At 45.9% G+C, this 20298-nt stretch overlaps 2 protein-coding genes across 2 annotated transcripts; one reads left to right on the forward strand and one right to left on the reverse strand.

The window, feature by feature from the left end:
* proca (protein C (inactivator of coagulation factors Va and VIIIa), a) lies at positions 1 to 13359 on the forward strand. Its single transcript, XM_041949038.1, has 11 exons — positions 1 to 93; positions 5004 to 5064; positions 6682 to 6788; positions 7150 to 7283; positions 8053 to 8257; positions 8507 to 8531; positions 9648 to 9758; positions 10273 to 10413; positions 11814 to 11932; positions 12433 to 12550; positions 12773 to 13359. The coding sequence occupies exons 1-11, from the start codon at positions 1 to 3 to the stop codon at positions 13357 to 13359; spliced, it is 1701 nt and encodes a 566-aa protein (XP_041804972.1).
* A 2872-nt stretch (positions 13360 to 16231) lies between these two features.
* dusp28 (dual specificity phosphatase 28) lies at positions 16232 to 19156 on the reverse strand. Its single transcript, XM_041949371.1, has 4 exons — positions 19121 to 19156; positions 18768 to 18875; positions 17630 to 18025; positions 16232 to 16321 (listed from the first exon to the last, which is right to left on the reverse strand). The coding sequence occupies exons 3-4, from the start codon at positions 17972 to 17974 to the stop codon at positions 16232 to 16234; spliced, it is 435 nt and encodes a 144-aa protein (XP_041805305.1). The 5' UTR covers positions 17975 to 18025; positions 18768 to 18875; positions 19121 to 19156.
* Between the last annotated feature and the right edge of the window lie 1142 nt (positions 19157 to 20298).

A 20298-nucleotide genomic window follows, 5' to 3' on the forward strand; every position in this document is an offset into this window, starting at 1 on the left:
ATGGCCGAGCAGAGGGAGGAGAGGACGAGGAGTCCCAGCAGCCTGGACAGCGCCTGGAAGAAGAGGAGGATGATGGGAGCCCAGAGGAGGAAGGTAAGATCATCACATGAGCAGTGATTTGACTGAGTGTTCAGTCTGTTTGTGTGAACTCACTGAGATCAGATTATTTCAGGAATCCTTCAGAAACTTTCTTTCTTTCTTTCTTTCTGACCCGTTGCAGCATGCTGGCACTCGTGAACAAACTGATCTGAAACAGGTGAACTGGTCTCACCTGACTGGCTGATATGTTTGCAGGAACCCCACCTCACAAATGTAAATGTCGTCAGGAACGGCGCACCTTTTGTCCCATTTTAGGATAAAACACAGTGGTGACAGTGCACCTAAAGCTGCTCCCACATCGACAGATTTCACCCACTGCCAGCGCTAACCTTCAAACCTCGAAACCACGAGATGTCAAACCTTCAGCCTGAAGGAAACCCGCCCTCAGCTCCACTCCAGGTTCACTTCCAAATCTTTGTGGTCTGAGTCTAACGCAAGGCAAATTTTACTTAAGTTTATAGGCAGATTAAAAAAAAACTGGGACTGAAGAGACAGCCAGCACATCATCCACTCATTTATCAAATATATCGATTTGTTCTACAGATTGTACCTCAGCTCAAGACAAAAAATAAATAAATACATTTAATAAATAAATAAATAATGAGATATTTTAAAGGGCTTTGGATTGACAGATGAATCTACATTTAAAAAAAACTTCTTGAATCATTTTGCCACATTTGTTTTCTGCTCTTTTACTGATTTTACAACCGTTCGAACCTCGATTTTAAAAAACAGACCCGGCTGATTTTCCAGCCTGAACCTGAACTAAAATCCCGTGAGGCGTTTTGGGAAAGACTCACCGCTCTGTCTGAGTCGTGCAGCATCGTCCGGAGGAGGATTTATGAGCAGATGAGCGGGATCGAGGAGGCTTTCATCCTTTTATAAACCTCGGCCCAAACAAAACGCCTTTCAGGCCGCGTCTCACCTGCCGGGCCGCAGACAAAGGCTGAGGACGGGGGGAGGAGGGGCAGGGAGGGGAGGCCGGTCTTCATTGTCCTGCTGAAGGAGAACTGGGCCTCCTGCCTGCGACGTGACCTCCTTCACCATGAAACAGCAAAAATATATTGAAAGCCCGTCTGTTTATCTCTCCATTGTTCTCTGCCTCCTTTTTCTCTCATCTCCCTTTAAGAGAAAAATGTTTCCCCTTTAACGTCTCCACCTGTTCATTCATCACTCCTCTGTAACCTCTGGAATGTCGGATCTGGTACAGTTTAACATTTATTTTGACCATTTTTTCTTTTTTAAAAGATTTTTCCGTGTTGTTTCCCTGCAGTGTTTGTTCTTGTCGGGGAGAAAATGCTTCTGAAGCAGCAACTAAGCCATCAGAGACTGTAAAACCACACAAAGCTAAGATAAGATAAGACAGTAAACCCAATAAAAAAGTTTGATCATTTCCTCAAACAGCTGCTCACTGTAGTCTTTATCAGACAAACAGGAGGAAATGGTGCATTTGTCAGGGACTATTTTCAGCGGTGGATTAATCCACATTCGGTGCTCCTGTTTGAAGGAGCTCTACGGCACAGAGGAAGAAGATCAGTCAGGTACTCTGTTGGTTCAGCTCTGTGTGTGAGATTTCTGATAATAAGACAAATATTGAATATCAGCAGACTCCTTAAACCACATTAGTGTCTTTGTGTTCAGCAGCCCTGAAGCAAACAGATGTGTTCGGAGTTTCTGCGTCTTTCCTCGAATATTTCTGTTTTGGGAAACCTTCGACTTTTCCTCCTCCACATCTAAGGAGGAAATATTGACTTTTTACCCCACGTTAGATTCAGCATGAGATAAATTCAGTTGTCAGCAGGGAGAACTCTTGTATCAGCACACAAACACTCAACACAAGATGAAGAACAAACACAAGATGCTCAATAAATAGTTATTATTATTATAATTAAACGTATTATTAATGGCACGACGCAACGCAAGAGCCACTCGCCTCTTTAGCTCTTTGACCTATAGAGGCGAGTGGCTTGAGCGTACTATTGTTATCCCGCGCATTTTTTCTTCCCATTTTTCATCGTCCGCCAGAATTTCGGCGCATAACTAGTCCTGCGGCTTTGAGAAAACCCTCGCAAACTATATATCAAAACATGCAGCTCAATCGGGAATGGTGTGCTACGACTTTTATAGCTCTTTCGTCAATAATTCGCAAAGCTATTCGCAAAAAACTGCAAAGAATTTTCCATAACAAATGAATGGGGAAATTTCCTCAAATTTCAGCCTTTTTCAATCGTCAGCTGCTTCGCCATACTTTCTCCCAGAGACTTCATTCAAACTTTAAAACATAGATAATTTTGTCAGCTCAAAATGAACCTCGGCACATTTTTTGATATCTCTTACGGTTTTCGAGCTACGACCATCTGAAGACCATAAAGTTTCTCAAAAAAATGCTCAGAATTTCTCCCCCTAGAGTGGATGACCTCATCAGTTAGAGTGACAGAGCCAGTGAGAAATCACCTGAAATTTTTTTCTAAAATTGCCGTAAAATCCAAACGGTGAATAGGAGACACATATCTTTTTGTAGACAAACCTTTCTTCTCTCGTCAAAGTTCAATTTTAAAGGGTTAGCCCCCACCAAATTTAAATAAAGAGGGATTTTGCACCAGCTGCCCTGCTCTGCTGCTCGTTACTGGGCTCTGCTGAGGCCTGATAACGAGCCATTCATTAGAATCAGGTGTGCTGGAGCAGGGATACATCTAAAACATGCAGGGCAGTGGTACTCCAGGACCAGGCTTGAGAAACAGTGGTATAGATAACACCAGCAGCCCCCTCATGCCACTGTCAAAATTTCGGCAGCGCCGGAATTGTCTAGTTCTTCATCGTTGTGCAAAGACTTTTCTTTTTCTACCTCCAGAAAATAATTTGAAAATTGGATTGTTCTGTTCTCCCCAGCAGTCAGAATCAGTGCTACAGGCATTGAGTAATAGAAGTTTGAACACACTGAAATCAAAGCTTTTTTCCGCCTGAATATTTTTTTTTGCAGATAGATGCCTGCTAATGACTATATCTGGACCTCATTAGCTGAAAAACACAGTGGGACCACAGCATGAAGCCTTACCTTCATCCAAGCGCAATAGAAACTGATAACAATACCACAGAAACTGAATATTTTCATGTTTTCCCTGATGGTATAGATCTAGGCGTCCTCTAAAAAAGGTAATTCATCATTTATTTATCTACATAAATATCTATAATTATACTCATGAAATTAAAATTTTGAGCATCTATGTTCATATTTGGAGTATTTATACCTATTTGGCTACATCTCTCTTTTTAAGGCCTTTTACTTTATTTGTTTGTCACATCAAACTGTGAGTAATATCCCTGTTAGAGCTGATATAACTGATTTGATTTGAACCTGAACTTACAGCAAAGTGTGTCAGCAAATTCAGAATTTCATTGGTTATTTGAAGCATCAGTCATTCACAAACTCAGTTGCGATTGGCTTGATCGCCTCATATGGCAGATCGTGATTGGTCAAGTGAGGTGTCATTTAGAACCTCGAGACTCCACAGAGGAAGTAGAGAGAAAATGGCGCCGGTCTGCGTGCGTTTCTGGAATTTGAAACGGAAAACACAGAATATAAGACGAAGACGAGCACGTCTGTGGATTATTATCATGTTTAGGACTAAATATCTTTTCTGCAGTGGATCCTCTGGACCTTTGTGGATGTTTCCAGACTGTTTTTGTCGGAGCGTTATTGATCTGATGATACTGGTGAGTTGCCTCAATGTTGCATCAACTTTTAAAAAGCTGTTTGCTGTTGCTTATAATTTTAATTGAAGTAGTTTGCATCCATCAACTCATGACAATCTCATCTTTCTGTCCTGTATAATTTGAGTAGAAACAGGAACGTAGCGTTTGTGTTAATGGACGGGAGGAACAATGAACACCAGTAAATTCTCGCGCTGCCCGCGGTCGGACTGTTGGAGCTGTAAAGCAGGCAGGATGATGGCGATGCCGCCATGTGTGTTTCACTGAATCTGCCCATGATAGGACTGCAGCATTAAACTTGATTGGGAAAAGTGTTTAACTTTGCTGCATCGCGTTGCTTTGAGCGGTTGGCTAACAGGAAGTGACTTGTTCGCTGTGCGACAGCAGAACTTGATGCAGAACGCCGTGGCTGGTCGGCTCCACGGACTCAGCAGTTCAGTGTTCTAACGCGGTGGAAGCTCCTCACAATGAGCAGCCTACTTTTCTTTTCAACGCATTCAACAACAGAGGACACTGACTTCATTCTGTAAGACGCCTGGTGGGATTATCTCAACACGTGACGCTTCAAACAGACGAACACAGCTCGAGTCCCTCTGGATCCATCCAGGACAGAAACTGTGACCAACCAGTCCGACCCGGTCCAGCGTTCACAGGTTTACTGCACAAACACAGAGCCCCTGAGGGGAGCGGAGGGAAACATTTAGCCAGTTAACTGGCGATCGAAGCAGAAAATCATTTGGCAGCAGTTTTGATTGATTGATCGCTCAAGTCGTCCGGTGTGAGCATTGTCTGCTTTTTTCTGTTTTACATCGACTCAAGTCGTTTTCTGATCTGATGATCAAAACTGACAATTTGAAGACGTCACCTGGGAAAGGTGCGAGAAACAGTTGATGTGAAGTGAAGGAAGCATCAGGAAGCTGCCGCAGACATAATGCAGCTGGCGGCAGGTCATTCTGGGAGCATCATACAGGAGGGGCATGCTTGGGAAGACCGCTCCCTCCCTCGCCGTTGGTCACCCCGTCGCAGAGTCGGGCCCGGAACCCGAGACGGCTCCTTTATCCCCCAGCTTTTATTCTGAAAAATCAAAACAGCTGAAGACACAATGGTAAACCGAGCCAAGGGAACAAGGCTGACGCACAAAAGAAGACGAGGAGATGAATAGTTAACCTTGATAAGTGGCCTGGTTTCTACAGCCGGTGGCGCTCACCGACACCCCCGAGGCCAGCCCGGGTTTCACACCTGTACCTGTTCACAGTAAACAAGACCTGCATTCCTGTTGGAAGCGTTTTAGTGTGTCTGGAGGGCGTTGGCGAGCAACCTGAGGTCAGCTGAGGCTCCGCCGATGGTGGAAGTACAAAAAACTGGCATCTCTGTTACTCGGGGGGGGGGGGGGGGGGTCACCCTTATAGAGGGTCACATGACCATTGTGACACATGTAAACAACTGTAAATGAAACCCAGTATCTCATATATGTACAAACACTTAAATGCACATGTACTGTATACTTATATGTACATATATTTATGCAAGTATGAAAAGGGAAGTTTCAGTAAGGTGTGCAAAATGGATGTGAGAGAGATATATTCCACCTGCCACTTTAGCTTTTACTACATTTTGCATCCTATAAAAATGTAATAAAAGGAAGTCAAACAACATCAACGACAAAAACACTTTTTGTACTTGTGTTTGTTTCCTCTTTTCATCTCTGTTTCACTCTTTATATCGTTTTTAATCACACAGAAGTGTTCAAGTTATTTGATGCCTCGGTCTTTATACTGTGTGTGTGTGTGTGCGTATGTGCATGTGAGTGTGCGCATGTGTGCATGTGTGTGTGCATGTGTGTGTGTGTGTGCGCATGTGCATGTGAGTGTGTGTGTGTGTCTGTGTGCGTGTGTGCGTGCATGCATGTGTGTGTGTCTTTTTCAGGGTTTTGTGTTGCAGTCTTCCCCCCCCGGCCGGTTGTGGCAGCCTCAGATTAGCGTCCTCACCTGCAGCTCAGGTGCTGTGAACATGTGGGTCATGTGTTCTTCCTGCTCTGGATCTGAAACCTGTTCATATTAATGTGGGATCAACCCGCCATGTTTCATATGTTTGCAGTGTGATCTCTACAAATCTGCACAAGCTTTTCGAACATCCACAGAGCAGAACGAATCCTGCACATTACTAATAACACTCATACAGGTGTGACGAGGCCGATCAGATGATCTCCAGCTCGTTCAACAGTTTTCAGTCCTGTTGTCCTAAAAGTGCTAAAGATGTAAACAGGAGTCCTGATCCTGATTCCACTGCTTTAATAAGATCTGCTGATCTGACACCTGAATGTTGAATGAATGTGTCCGACACAGTCTGTGTGTGTGTGTGTCTCTCTCTGTCTCTCTCTGTCTCTCTCTCTGTCTCTCTCTCTCTCTGTCTGTCTGTCTCTCTCTGTCTCTCTGTCTCTCTGTCTCTCCCTGTCTCCCTGTCTCTCTGTCTCTCCCTGTCTCTCTGTCTCTCTCTCTCTCTGTCTCTCTCTCTCTGTGTGTGTCTGTCTCTCCCTGTCTCTCTGTCTCTCTCTCTCTCTGTCTCTCTCTCTCTCTGTGTGTCTGTCTGTCTCTGTCTCTTCCTGTCTCTCTCTCTCTCTCCCTGTCTCTCTGCCTGTCTCTCTCTCTCTCTCCCTGTCTCTCTGTCTCTCTCTCTCCCTGTCTGTCTCTCCCTGTCTCTCTCTGTCTGTCTGTCTCTCTGTCTCTCCCTGTCTCCCTGTCTCTCCCTCTCTGTGTCTGTCTCTCTCTGTCTCCCTCTCTCTCTGTCTCTCCCTGTCTCTCCCTGTCTCTCTCTCTGTCTCTCTCCCTGTCTCTCTGTGTCTGTCTCTCTCTCTCTGTGTGGCGTTGGCAGGCTCCAGCCTCAGACTGTGGACTCTCAGTAAACACTGGCAGTTAGTCATTAACACAGCAGAACCGGAGCAAACCATCGTCTCTGTCCGCGGCTTCGATTCGTCACACGTAAGTCCAGAAACTCCTCTGAGGTCCAGCTGTTCTGTCCCGTCTTGGTTTCGCGTAGTCCAGGCGGTTGTAGGACGAGGTCTCGGCTTCGCTCGAGGCTCTGCGGCCCCTGCCGATCAGGCGGTGGGGTCAAAGGTCGTAGAGGTTCAAACATGGTCTCCTGCCTCTGTGTTTCCCTGAAGCTGCAGCGATTCGATCAAATATTTCATCAGAGCAAAATTTGCGGGATGTAAAATGACGTGATTGTGATTTTCTCGTCTCTTCCAGAGCTCGTCTTTCTTCATCTGGCTTTAATTTGGTAAGTCACATTAACCGTCAGCCAGACGTGGATTTTTAACGGTAATGTTTGTGTCGGTATCAGACACTGGGTAAATACACTCAGACCGTCTGCTCCCGTCTGATTGGCTGCAGGTGCGATCGAGGTCATGTCCCGCCTCGTCCTGTGTGTGTCCGTCACCGTGGCTCTGTGGTCGGCGTCGGTCTTCAGCCTGTCAGGTGGGTGTGGGGGGAGCGCCGAGCAGCCACGGAGCTCCGTTTTAAGTCCGAACGTCCTGAGTGACGAATCTGAAAATCAATCTGAAATTCTCGGTAACAAGTTTCAAACTCGTGTTTCACAAAAATCAGCTTATATCATTAAAACTTCTCAGCTAAACATCTGAAGCACAATCAGCTGTGTAAACAGGAAGTCGCTGAAGCTTCACAAGCTAGCAAAAAATACAAGTTTGGAGGCTCAGAAGATATATTTTGTGAATGCAGGTCTTTATTTTCATGTAGTGTGCACCTCAGGCATTCAACAGTCTGCAAGGAGATCTAAAATTAGACACGTTTATATCCATCGATGAATTTAAGGGCATTTATTGCCAATTTACTTAAAAGTGTCTTGAGCTTCAGTTTATTCTTGGCGTTGGAAACAGCTGATCGAACACAAACAAAACAACACTGATGCAAAGTCCTTAAAGTTCAAAGTTAAAGAAATGAAACAGGACACACGTGAAACGAGGCGTGTGATGTCGACGGTGGCTGCGGGGGTGCAGACAGTCAGTAAAGTGAATGTTAATATGTCGAGATCTGTTTGACAGAACTGCTCCGCTTTAAGACATTCATACGCCTGAGGTGCAGGTTTCATTACCACATGAACTCTGCATGAGAGAGTTTAACCGACGTTTGGTCTGACACTTTATCGATGCGATCAAAGGAAATCCTGACCTCTGCATGTTTGATTGGTGCTGTCGGCCTGCAGGTCGGTGGAGCTGCAGGTTTGAAGGCGGCTGCGTGAAATAAAAACTGACGCTGCGGTCTGTCTCTGCTCAGTGTTCTCGGACCCCCCGGAGGCCCATATGCTGCTCCGCTCTCGGCGGGCCAACTCCTTCCTGGAGGAGCTGAAACCTGCGTCCATGGAGCGCGAATGTGTGGAGGAAAAATGCGACTTTGAAGAAGCCAGAGAGATTTTTCAAACCAGGGAAGCTACAGTAAGATGTCTGGAAATCATTCACTTTCCCTAAAGGTTGAGCATTTTACGTCGTGTCAAACTGATTCGTTTGCAGGTTGATTTCAGTTCATTTTGTGCTGTGATGGTGGTGGAGGGGTCTGACCATCATCATGTGATCTGACGATGTTCAGTGTGATCTCTGATCCTCTGGGCTGAAAATGAATCCTGGTTGTTGTGGAGGAGGAAAAGTGGAGTTTCATCTCTGACATCTTGTTTTGTGTGTTTTCAGCTGGAGTTCTGGACAGTGTACACAGGTATGAAACCACGAACTGCTTCAAGTACAACATAAAGTCTGACCTGGTTCTGAGATGCTCTTAATTAAAGGATAACTTTGGTTTTTTACAACCTGGACCTTATTTGTAGCATTAAATACGACCATTTACTCACCCAGACAACTTTGGTGGCATTTGGAGTCGTTTTGAAGAAATTAGCCCCAGAGGAGCGGCGCGTATATCCGTATAATGCGAGTACTCGGGGCATCCATGCGCAGCCTCTATATAACGCATAATCTGCAGAAACTCGTTCATATTCCAATATTTTGTTCTGATATGCTGGTGCTATTCCCCTCTGAGTGGTGGCATGTTATCAACAACTAACTAACTAACTCTGCAGCGGTCGGCTACGAATACGCAATAACGAACCATAGCTGTGCCAAACTACAGCTAAACTAGCCGACCGCCGGCTCAGAGGGGAATAGCACCAGCATATCAGAACTAAATATTGGAATATGAACGAGTTTCGCCGCAGATTATGCGTTATATAGAGGCTGCGCATGGATGCCCCGAGTACTCGCATTATACGGATATACGCGCCGCTCCTCTGGGGCTAATTTCTTCAAAACGACTCCAAATGCCACCAGAGTTGTCTGGGTGAGTAAATGGTCGTATTTAATGCTACAAATAAGGTCCAGGTTGTAAAAAATGAAAGTTATCCTTTAAGTTGTTGGACATACATCTTTTTGGTCTGTGATTACAGCAGAGTAGCTCCAGCAGCAGAGCCTGGCTGCCTCCCACAGCTACCAGTATGACCAAAACATACACGTGTGGACACAGGGAACAATATATATATATTATAACCAAGCTGAGATGACGATGATGATCCCAACTCCAACATCAAAGCTGAGCCTAACTTCTTTAACCGCAGACTGTTGTTTAACACGTTATTGATGGAACAGAGAAGACAGACAGGACGTTGCTGTGAAACTGGAAGCTGTAATTGCTGATGGAGTTTACATGTTTGTCAGCTGATGGAGAACTCCCAGACCAGAACTCCTGGTCTGTGCTGCAGCGTGCAGGTTTCTCCTCTGCACACAGCTGCTGTCTGCAGGGCATTGTGGGAAATGTATTCATGTTGAGCTGGCTGTGTTTCAGATGGGAACCAGTGTCACTCCAACCTGTGCGTTCACGGAGCCTGTGTGGATCAGTACCAAGGTTACGCCTGCCTCTGTAACCGTGGATACGAGGGAAAATACTGCGACCAACGTGAGTCTGGACGAACAAACGCGTGTGATCCTCTGAACAGCATTCAAACCACATCATCCTCCAACCAGAGAGCCAGTTTACCTAAAAACAAAGCAAACCTTTAGCGCCGGCACTTTCCATCTCAGTAAGAAAACTGATGAAGTAATGTTTAACAAGTACATGAATACTGCCCAGACGGTGGCGCTGATGCACATCGAGTGAATTTCCAGAAAAGGTTTTTGGTGTTTTCAGTGTGAATGACACGAAAACCTGAAAATGAGCAGAAATATTTCAGCGTTTATCTGCATTAGTGGACAGAACAGAGAAAGTTTCTGAATGATACATGAGGCTTTGTTTTTAGACCACTTCACAAAATCAAGTTTAAAAGGCAGCAGAATCAAGACGCAGACAAACAGTAGCTATAAAGTTTGTAGAAATGAGTCTTTAAAGAGTTTAACAGACGACGCTGTGGTTGCTTGTGTGCAGAGTATGTGTCGACGTGAAGGCAGTGACGGTGTTTTCTGTTGTCGTTCAGCTCAAACAGCCACTAACTGCTCTGTGAACAACGGCGGCTGCGACCACGACTGTCGGGAGAGCGAGGACGGCCTGACGAGGAGCTGCAGCTGTGTGAAGGGATACCAGCTGCACGTCAACGCCAGGAAGTGTGAACCCAAAGGTGAGGAAACGGCTGCTGGACTCTGCCTTTGTTTCTGTAGCTGAATGTTTTAATCACTGAACGTTTCAGCTGAGCCGATCAGACTTTATGTCACCTGATAAGTTTTTTATTTTTTTTATTATTTGTGTGCACAAATGAGCAAATCATTCTCTCAAATCACTTTATTAATGTGCACAAATCCTCAAAGTGCTTCGTTTGTGCTCTCAAACCACACAGTGAGTGATTCATGCTCTAAGGTGCTCAAATGCCGACACTGATGCTCTTGAAAGACCATTAAATCAGCAGGAAGTGAGTTCAGGTTGTTGAGAGCGGAGCAGCGTGAGCATTAGCAGCAGGCTAGCACATAAACAGCTAAACAAACAGTGACGGTTGTCAGACAATCTGGTTAAACCTTAAAGTCGTCACTAATCACTGTTAATTATTGATCCGTGACGACGGGCTGAAATGAAACGTTCTCTCTGTCGTTCTGTTGAAGCGTCTGCACTCAGCTGCTTCACACTGCGAATCACAGCGAGGATGACTCAGTGTGATGGTTTTCAATCAGATCAATAAATCAAACTGATCAGCTTTCATAGTTTCAAATCTAGACCTCGATTTAAGAGGACAAAGTGTTGACCCTCGCTCCATCCTCGCTGTGAACGACTGAGCCTTTCAATCATGATGCTATCACCTGTTACCATCAGCCTGTTTACCTGTGGAATGATCCAAACAGGTGTTTTTGGAGCGTTCCTCATCTTTCCCAGTCTTTAGTTGCTCCTGTCACAACGTGTTTGAAACGTGTTGCTGCATCAGATTCAGAATCAGCAGATATTTACAAAAACCAATGAAGCTGATGAGCTCAAACATCACAACAAATCCTTGATTGGGACGTCTCTCGTTAGACACAGCATGTAGACACCTGGAGGCTTCCTGACTTTGTCTGGTGCAGAGAACTATAATATATATATATAAAGCTTGACTTTATATAAAACTATATGTTGTACTACCACACAGTTTCAATGTGAACACACACAGTAGACTATCACCTCCTGCATTCAGCTGGAGCTCCACACCACATTAGGCCGCTCTGGATGACATGACTGCACCGACTCCTCTTTTTAGTGTTATTCAGGCTTTTTCAGCTCGTCCACACACTGTTCATCACACTCCTCACAGAGCACGGCAGGTAGATCGTAGTGAAAACACAGCAGGAGACGAGACCGACGTACGACCAGGGAGGGACGAAGCAAACCAGACACTGTTAGTCTACCCAGACCACAGCGGCTGCAGAGTGGAAACACTCAGCAGCAGATCAGACATGCAGCGAAGGCTGCAAGACCAGGAGAGCGCGAAACAGCAGCCGAGGCCACACAGTTCCCACATCGAGCCTGGAATTAAACGTTTCTCCGTTCTCCCCGCAGGTCCGTCGTCCTGCGGTCAGCTGCTGATCGGCAGGTCGTCGTACACCAAACCCATGGACGGCCTGCTGCCTTGGATGGTGGGAGGGGAGGTGGGAAAGAAGGGGGAGAGTCCCTGGCAGGTAACTGACTTTTACTGTCAGGCTGAAAACTCACCTGCAGCACGCAGTCAGGGATCAGGACCGGGATGTGGACCGACACCTCCTGTGATCCTCCACAGAGAGCAGATGCAGGTGGTGTCATTTGTCACAAAAAACTCTGCAGCAGAGCAACAAGTGAACCACATCCAACCACACGATACGAGAAGATCAAAACACTCACCTTCAACAGTTTTCTTCCGTTATTTCAAATCTAAGGAGAACTATAATCAATAATGTTGATTTACCTGAAGGTCGTCAGAGATCGGTCACAGTTTTCTGTTATTGTGTTTTTGTCTGAGCTCTTCTCATTGGTTTAAAGTGGGAAACAGATGATGTCATGAACTTCACCTCTTCACCAATCAGCTGTCAGGATCACAGCTTTGACTTTTGCTTTTTTTAGTCATGACTGCCTGTTTAGTGGTAAAGAGACAAACTAAAGCTTTGACACTACTCATGTCATTGTTTGGCGTTTTTGTGTACAGGTGCTGTTACTGAACGCTAGAGGGCGCTTTCACTGCGGCGGCGTCCTCATCGATGAGAGCTGGGTCCTGACCGCCGCCCACTGCCTCGACAGCAGCCTGAGATTCAGAGTGCGACTGGGTGAGTTTTCTCTCTGCAGCAGCAAACACTCATCGGCAGGCCTGTAAGCGGCTCAGCGGGCCTCCACGAGGATCTGTTCAGACCTGATCCTGATGATTCCTGCGTGGGTCACACTTCAGACAGAATCATTGCTTTAATGATCAGCAGTTCAGCTCAGACTACAGGTAGTCTGAGCCTCCGCGAGCCGACATCCTGAGGAAACCCTGTGATCTGTCTCCTCAGGTGACTATGAGCGTCTCAGAGATGAAGGTACCGAGGTGACCCTGAGGGTGGTCCAAACCTTCAAACACCCGAACTACGACAGCAGGACTGTGGACAACGACATCGCCCTGCTGCGTCTGGAGACGCCCGCCCCCTTCTCTGACTACGTTGTCCCCGTTTGTCTGCCGAGTCGCAAAATGGCCGAGCGGGTGCTGCACCTGAACGGCACGCGCACCGTGGTGACCGGCTGGGGCAAAGACGACCTGGACAGCACCCAGTTCAGCTCGGCGCTCAACGTCATCAAAGTCCCGCTGGTCAGCCGCGACGTCTGCGCCCGCCAGATGTCCCACAACATCTCCGATAACGTCCTCTGCGCCGGGATCCTCGGACAGAGGATGGACGCCTGCGAGGGGGACAGCGGCGGACCGATGGTCACCCTGTACCGCGACACCTGGTTCCTGATCGGCCTGGTGTCCTGGGGCGAGGGCTGCGGCAGGGAGGACAAGCTGGGCATCTACACCAAGGTGTCCAACTACAACGAGTGGATCAGCAGCGTGCGTGAAGAATGGGACAGAGGTCAACATCCACGAGGACCCCCAAGCGTATGAAGCAGCTCCACCCACAGCGGCTGATCCAGTCTGGTCTGTCAAACCCACTTGGAGACCCCTCAGTACAGTCGAGATGTAAAACACTAACATGAATAAACTGATTCTGTCTCAAGACGCTTCGGTTTCCTTCTTCACCTCAGCGAGTGTCGTTACTGTCGGCTCAGACTCCAGAAACACAGAAACTTTAACTCTGAGTGAAACAGCTGATTGGCAAGAAGTTTGATTCAGGTGTTGATGCTCCCCTGAGGAGGAATCCTGCACACTGACTTTTCCTCTACTCAATTTACACTTCAACACGTTTTGATCAGTGGCGTGCACAGACTTTTTGAAGGGCAGGGGCGAAAAGGACTTCACTTGAGCGCGCGTTTTGGCACCCAAGAGGGCACTTTAGCACGCGTTTTTCAACAATTGGGCCACAAGGGGGGCAGTCGCCCCCCCTGCCCCCCCTCTGTGCACGCCACTGGTTTTGATTCTACGTCAGCGTCACGCTGGAAAAGCGTGAAGCCGCAGTAGGTCGCTGCTTCTCCATTGGTTGAACAGAGCCTGAAACCCCCTCCCACATTTCCCCAATGTTGGCATGGGGTTGGCACCATCTTTAGTCACAGATCCTGTAGTCTGATCCAGCACAAAAAAAACAGTGAGAAAAGGTTTAATTATTCACACATTTCTAACGAGCAGGCGAATAACGAACGTTGGTTTGTTCAAACTGGCCGCAAAGCGTCATCGTGATTGAATTTTCAGTCAGCTTTCAGAAATGACTCCACAGAGCACACGAGGCCGGTCGCTGAATGATGAAGACACAACTTTATTTCATTTTTCAAGAATGGAAACAGACGTTAGAGCAGCAGAGTCTTGAAGCGGCGCGGCAGCATGTTCAGGCCTGAGACTGCAGAGCTGCAGGTCTGATGTGCTTTATGATGGGGTCTAATTAAATTATTGCTTTTAATTCAGTTCTAAATGGCAGCACCACAAAATGAAGACACACCTGAGATTCACACACACACACACACACACACCTCAGGTGCATGTGTGTGTTCTTCTATCAGCATCCAGCCAGTGGAAAGATCATCATCATCAGTTCCAAACCTGAGCTGACGCAGCGTTTTTCACAGCATCGACAGAAAATCAACTATTATCTTCCACAGAATTAACCAGCAGCAGCTTTGTGATCCCACATGTTCGACTCATGTGATCCGGATCTAAAGATCTGCCCAATGACCTGCAGTGAGAACACGTCGCTGCTCATCGAATGCTAACATCTCCCTGCATTCACTTTCAGAATGAGTGATTCTTACCTCTCTAACTATTCTAAACCTGAGTCTTTGTTTCATTACTGAGTCCAGTACAGTTTAAGACATCTGATGGCTTGTTTGAATATTAAGTCCTAGATAGTGTACAAGCATAAAACACACTCACACACACACATTAAAAATGAACACAGATTACCTGGTGTGAGTGCAAGGTAAGAACCGCAGGTGACTGAAATGAGCTCATCTCGACTCTGGACAGTCAGAGGAAACCATTGGAAACATTTTCATATAAAAATCATCCTGCCTGCAGAGACCCTGACTCATTATGTTAAACACACTCCATTGCTGAGCAAAACACCTTTTCTATTTTTTCTTAAATTCATTGTACATACATACCTTATTTTTTATCTTATTATTTTATTGCTACCTATTTGCACAATTACATTGTTCCTATTTGCACCCCCCCCATGTGTTCTAAAGAGCTTCTCTAACAGTGAATTTCTTCATCGTGAGATTAATAAAGTCTTATATTATTTTCTATGAAAGCGCTTCCATCTAGAGGTAGAAGGTGGAACTGCAACCTCAATGTTTCAAAGGAGACAGTCGATGCCACTGAAACACAGTTTTTATAGTCCAGAAAATTACCTGAATTTAAGCAGGAAGTAAGCAGACAGGCTGCGACCTGTTCTCCTTTCTCATCATAATAAAACACTCGGATCAAACTCCTCATCATCCTTCACTTTAAAGCAGACGGAGGACAAATGATATACCTGCAGATGTAGGATGGGTTCGCTGGTTCTCTCGTCAGGCTTCAGATTAGCAGAGAGCAGCAGAAAACATCCAGGTAGCAGCTTCTGATGTGAAACTGCAGCAGCAGATTACATCACTGCTGACACACCTTCAGGTGTAGAACTCAGGTAAGGCCTCACACCTCCATGACTGATTACTCTTTCAGAGATTGAGAGAAAATCGCCTCGTCGTGATCAGTCATCGGCATTTTTTCTCTGGTGAATGTTTCTGCTTTCTCTGCAAATAAAAGCTGAATATGAATTTGCTACCAAATCTCATCTCTACTTGCAGTAAATATTAACGTCTGTGCAGATCATCACGAGTTAAACATGTCTCATGTGAGATACAGTTCAGACTATATTTTTATTATGTATAGTTTGTTCTTTATAGTTTTATTTTCACTTATTTCACTGTGTGTAATGCTGCTGCTGCACTGCAATTTCCCAGCGTGGGATAAATAAAGTATATCTATCTATCTATCTATCTAACTGGGCTCTTACCTAAAAGTCTACAGTGACATTTACTGTCATGGCTCCTAAACTGGAGAATAAACTACTGTTGACATTATTTTCTTTCAAACATCAGATAAGAACACTTATTTAAACTAACTCTTTATGTCTCCCATAATATATTGTGGATTGATTTTTCTGCTTTCTGACTACGTTAACAAGTTCTGTCCAGATAAAGTTATCATCATGTAGATTATTGTCAGAGCGCGTGAAGGTGGCCGCAGAGGAAGTCGTTCACCAGCAGCTTCAGGACCGTGTGGAGGTGTTCGGTTCAGGACGATCAGATGTCCCCCCCCCCATCCCCCCCGTCCCCCCCGTCCCTCCTCATCTCTTCTTCAGCTCCTGTTCGTACCTCTGCAGCTGCGACAGGAAGCCGGGATTCGGATCGATCACGTGACGAGCCGTCTTCACTTTCTGGGAACAGAAACAAGCGCTGAGTTATGAAATGTTTGTCTATGAATTTGATCACAGTCTCTCACACAAAACAGAAATAAAACTGTTCATTTTCAAGGGCAAAACAAACAGTTTTGAAATACGGCCTGATGAATTTTAGAAAACACGTTTTGATTGGTTTATTTGAGGGACTGTGCACCTTCATCAGCACCACTGAGAGGCTGGTTTTCATCTTCAGCTGCTGGACAGATGATAGAAAGCTGCTCGAAACAGAACAGTCACATTTTAGTCTGATCTTTTCTAAACCTGCTGAGCAAAGAAAGAGAATATTAGTGTTGCTAATGAGCATGTTACAGAAAACCATTAAACTACACTGTCGGGCATTTAAAACACGAAACACAGAACAGACCCAGCGATGAAATCAGGGTCATTCATGTGTCGAGAAATATGGAGCCAATTAAACAACACTGTGCTGCAAACTGAAACATAAGAAGACGAGGCTGAGCCTGAACCTGGAGTGAGTCTGAACCTGAAATGAGGCTGAACCTGCTGGGAGTCTGAACCTGGAGTGAGACAGTCTATAATGTGAACTGCTGGATGCGTTCTATAGTGGTCCAAGTAATATCCCTTCCTAAAGTGTCCTGAAGCATCACAGGACATCGCCTGAGTCAACAAAGTCCACTCCTATCTTCAGATGTTTCTTATTCTAATGAACTATGAACTCCCCCTGCTCTTTGATTGGTTTCTCGGGTTTTTCTCGCTCTGTACTCGCTGTTTGTCAGACTGATTGTTATGTGAAGCAACGGCCAATGGGGAAACTCCAACACTCGACCGACCAATGGTGTAGCTTCATCACTAACTGACTCGCTCAGTGACCGTCGTTGGTCCCTGCGGATTATAAAATGCATAAATCACTCAGACGCAATAAAAGACCTTCATGCAGGAAGCTCACTCCCTGAGCAGCCCCCCCGTCGGGCTGCTGCTCGAGGGCACCTTGGCAGAACACACCGACCACAACACAGGCTCCAGTTTCAGGAGGCTAACTGCTGCAGCGGGTCATGTTTTTGACCTCAGGACAGGACGAATGTGCTTTTGACAGCAGTTCAGAGAACAGCGAGACACGCTCATAGTTCTACTGATAAAACCCGCTCGCTGTCCCGCCCGGAGCAGCAAGCTGCACAGAATAAATGGACAGATATCTGGTCCGGATCCGTTCTTTAAACTTTAAACCTCCACAGGCTCAGGACCCAGAGCTCTGAACGTCGAGTCCTGGTCTGTGCAGGGGTCCATCAGACAGCGTGAGGAACGAACTACGTCCGTGCCACCCACCTGTAACGCGTCCGTCAGCGTCAGTTTGCGGTGCTTCATCAGGTAGGCGATGCAGATGGTGGCCGAGCGGCTGCGTCCGTTCTTGCAGTAGACGACGCTGCGCCCGCCGCGGTTCGCCTCCTTCTGGATGGCGTCGGCACAGCGGTCGAAGTGGCTGTAGAGGTCCTCGTTGGGATCGTCGTAGACGGGGACCTGCAGCTTCTTGATGCCGACGGAGGGAAACGGCTGCTGCTTGGACACGTTGATGCAGAGCGTCACCGCCTCCTGCTGGACGAGCTCGTCGCTGCAGGCTGAACGGGCGTTACTGATGAACAGATCCTTGGTGACTTTGCACAACTGCAGCATCCCGGAGAACTGACCCCCGCAGGCTTCCTTACTCACTGAGACTCACAGCACCTGGGCAGAGAGAGAAGCATGCTAGCGAGGAAGCTAACAAATGACTTCAGAGGCTCCTTTCCTCTGACAGAAGGTACATCCAGACGATTACATTGGTGATCGAACCCCAGAAATATACACACACGTTTATATTTTAAGGCCTTAAACTTCGTAGGTGCTGCCTGAGGAAAAACACTTTTCAGTTTTCAATAAATGATTATTTTCGATGGAAGTTTCTAAATGTCTTCATGTCGTTTTTTCTCTTGACCTTGTCTGAACCAGTTCCAGCTGATTTCTCTTAAATAAATGCTTGTTGTTGTTGTTCCTTCTCCGATGTGGAAATTTCTTGCCTGTAAAATCAACCTAAATTGAGTCCTTTTGAATTTTTGGGCTGTTGGATGAAGCAGCTCCACAGTAAACAGCATGCTCACTCGCTCGCTCGCTCTCCTCTGTCCATCACCACAGAACAGCCACAGCTTTGTCTCTTTGAGGTCGTGAACTGTGATTTCTCTTTATTTTAATCTTGGATGGTTCTGTTTCATCATTATGTGTTGTGTTCTCAGCTCTGGCTGATGAAGATCTTCCACAGTTAAACTGAACCAGTGAAGCGGTGAGATGACGTCACTTTAAGGTCACGCCTGATGTGCTTTTGTTATCATTTTGGACATTTTGTGGACTGACGTTCAGACTGAAATCCACATTGTATGATAAAAAAAAAATTTAAAAAGAAAAACATGGTCCTCCAACAAAAAACTGAACTCACTTTTTGTCGCAACGCAGCATCATCCGACAGGGTGCTGCCTCAGCCAATCACAGAAGTTCAAGCGGCTGCAGATTACTTTTGTGACATGAACGAGTGTCTACTGTTCACCTTGTGATGAAAGATGAAATACATCCAGTGTGACTTTCAGAGCTGTCAAGCTGCCTGATACTACACAGCAACACTTCTTCCAGGATGTTAGTTCACTTGTTTAAATTTCTCTCAACAAACACTCAAACTAAGAAATAAACAGGACTAAATAAAACAGAACCGACAGACACATATAAATGGAAATGAGTGATGACAGTGAAGCTACAGAGGCGGCGGTCTGTGAACGCCTCATCAGAGGGACTCACGTGCAGCTGTCGGCTGATCTTCAGCCTCCTGCTTTCTTCAGGTAAACTCTCTCTGACGGCTTCTTCAGAGGAAACTGTTTCCTGCTCGCTCCTGCACGCGGAGGACTGAAGGTTCAGGCTGATCCGGTCCGTTCAGGTCTCCTCATGACCCTGAACCGCTCCGATCAACACACCACGGCTATATTTACAGCACGCACCCTGACAGCTGATCTGCGCTGGGTCCTAATGCTGGTCCGGTTCATGGCTCACAGATGACACATGGGCGAGTGGAAACTGGGAAAGACAGTCAGGAAACATTACAGTAAAAGTACTAAGACCACACCGTGGAAATACTCCATGACGAGTAAAATTCCTGCATTTAAACAAAGTAAAAGCATGTCATTATCATCAGCAAAATGTACTTAAAGTACTTAAAATAAAAGTCGTCATGCATCAGTAAAATGTTCCCGTCAGTGTTTCTCATCATATCTGATGTTTGTGGATTAATATTCCTGCTGCATTCATGTGGATGCTGTATTTTACTGCTGTAGATGTTTCAGCTTGAGCTCATTTGAACCACTTTAAGTACAGCAGACACCACTGCAGACAAATCCTGACATTGAGTCAAGGTTACTTTACTATGGTGGTTATTTATTAATAACCATTAGAAAATCAGCTCTGTAATCTGAACAGCTCAGCATGAGAAGCTGCAGGCGTCTTTATGATGGAGCCTCAGGGTTACAGCGCCCTCCAGTGGGAGACAACATCAAACTCATACAGTTTCCAGCCAGTCTGGTGATATTCTCCGTTTTTCTTAGTCAACCAGCTCCATGTGTATCGTTTGTGTAACTAAGACTGACTTATCTTCTTCTTCTCAGTCGAACACCTGGATTTACCTGCACAATCTGTGACATCACAACTAGTGTGGCAGCCAGTCACGGTCCAATATTCATTTACAGAAGCCTGATGTGGTAAAACATTAGCATATTCTCAAACTGTTCACTTCAGGCTGCAGCTCATGATTGTTTGGCTTGATTGGGCTAAAAATGTGAATCACAAGTTTTTGTCCAGCCAGTTTATAAAAAGTAAAATAAAACAATTTATAATCTAAAACGGAGAAAAGTAGAAAAGCCTCACCTGGTCTGTTAGCATCGTTAGCATAATTAGCCGCAGTTTCCTCTGCAGGTTGTCGTCTTCTT

The sequence above is a fragment of the Chelmon rostratus genome, chromosome 12 (assembly GCF_017976325.1).
Source record: "Chelmon rostratus isolate fCheRos1 chromosome 12, fCheRos1.pri, whole genome shotgun sequence".
Classification (NCBI taxonomy): domain Eukaryota; kingdom Metazoa; phylum Chordata; class Actinopteri; order Chaetodontiformes; family Chaetodontidae; genus Chelmon; species Chelmon rostratus.

Coding starts and splice junctions, on each gene's coding strand:
- proca (XM_041949038.1), top strand. CDS start 1: ATGGCCGAGCAGAGGGAGGAGAGGACGAGGAGTCCCAGCAGCCTGGAC. Junction 5,065..6,681: donor CACACCTGTACCTGTTCACA/GTAAACAAGACC, acceptor TGGCGTTGGCAG/GCTCCAGCCTCAGACTGTGG. Junction 6,789..7,149: donor GCGGCTTCGATTCGTCACAC/GTAAGTCCAGAA, acceptor TGTCGGTATCAG/ACACTGGGTAAATACACTCA.
- dusp28 (XM_041949371.1), bottom strand. CDS start 17,974: ATGCTGCAGTTGTGCAAAGTCACCAAGGATCTGTTCATCAGTAACGCC. Junction 16,322..17,629: donor CGCTGACGGACGCGTTACAG/GTGGGTGGCACG, acceptor TTCTGTTCCCAG/AAAGTGAAGACGGCTCGTCA.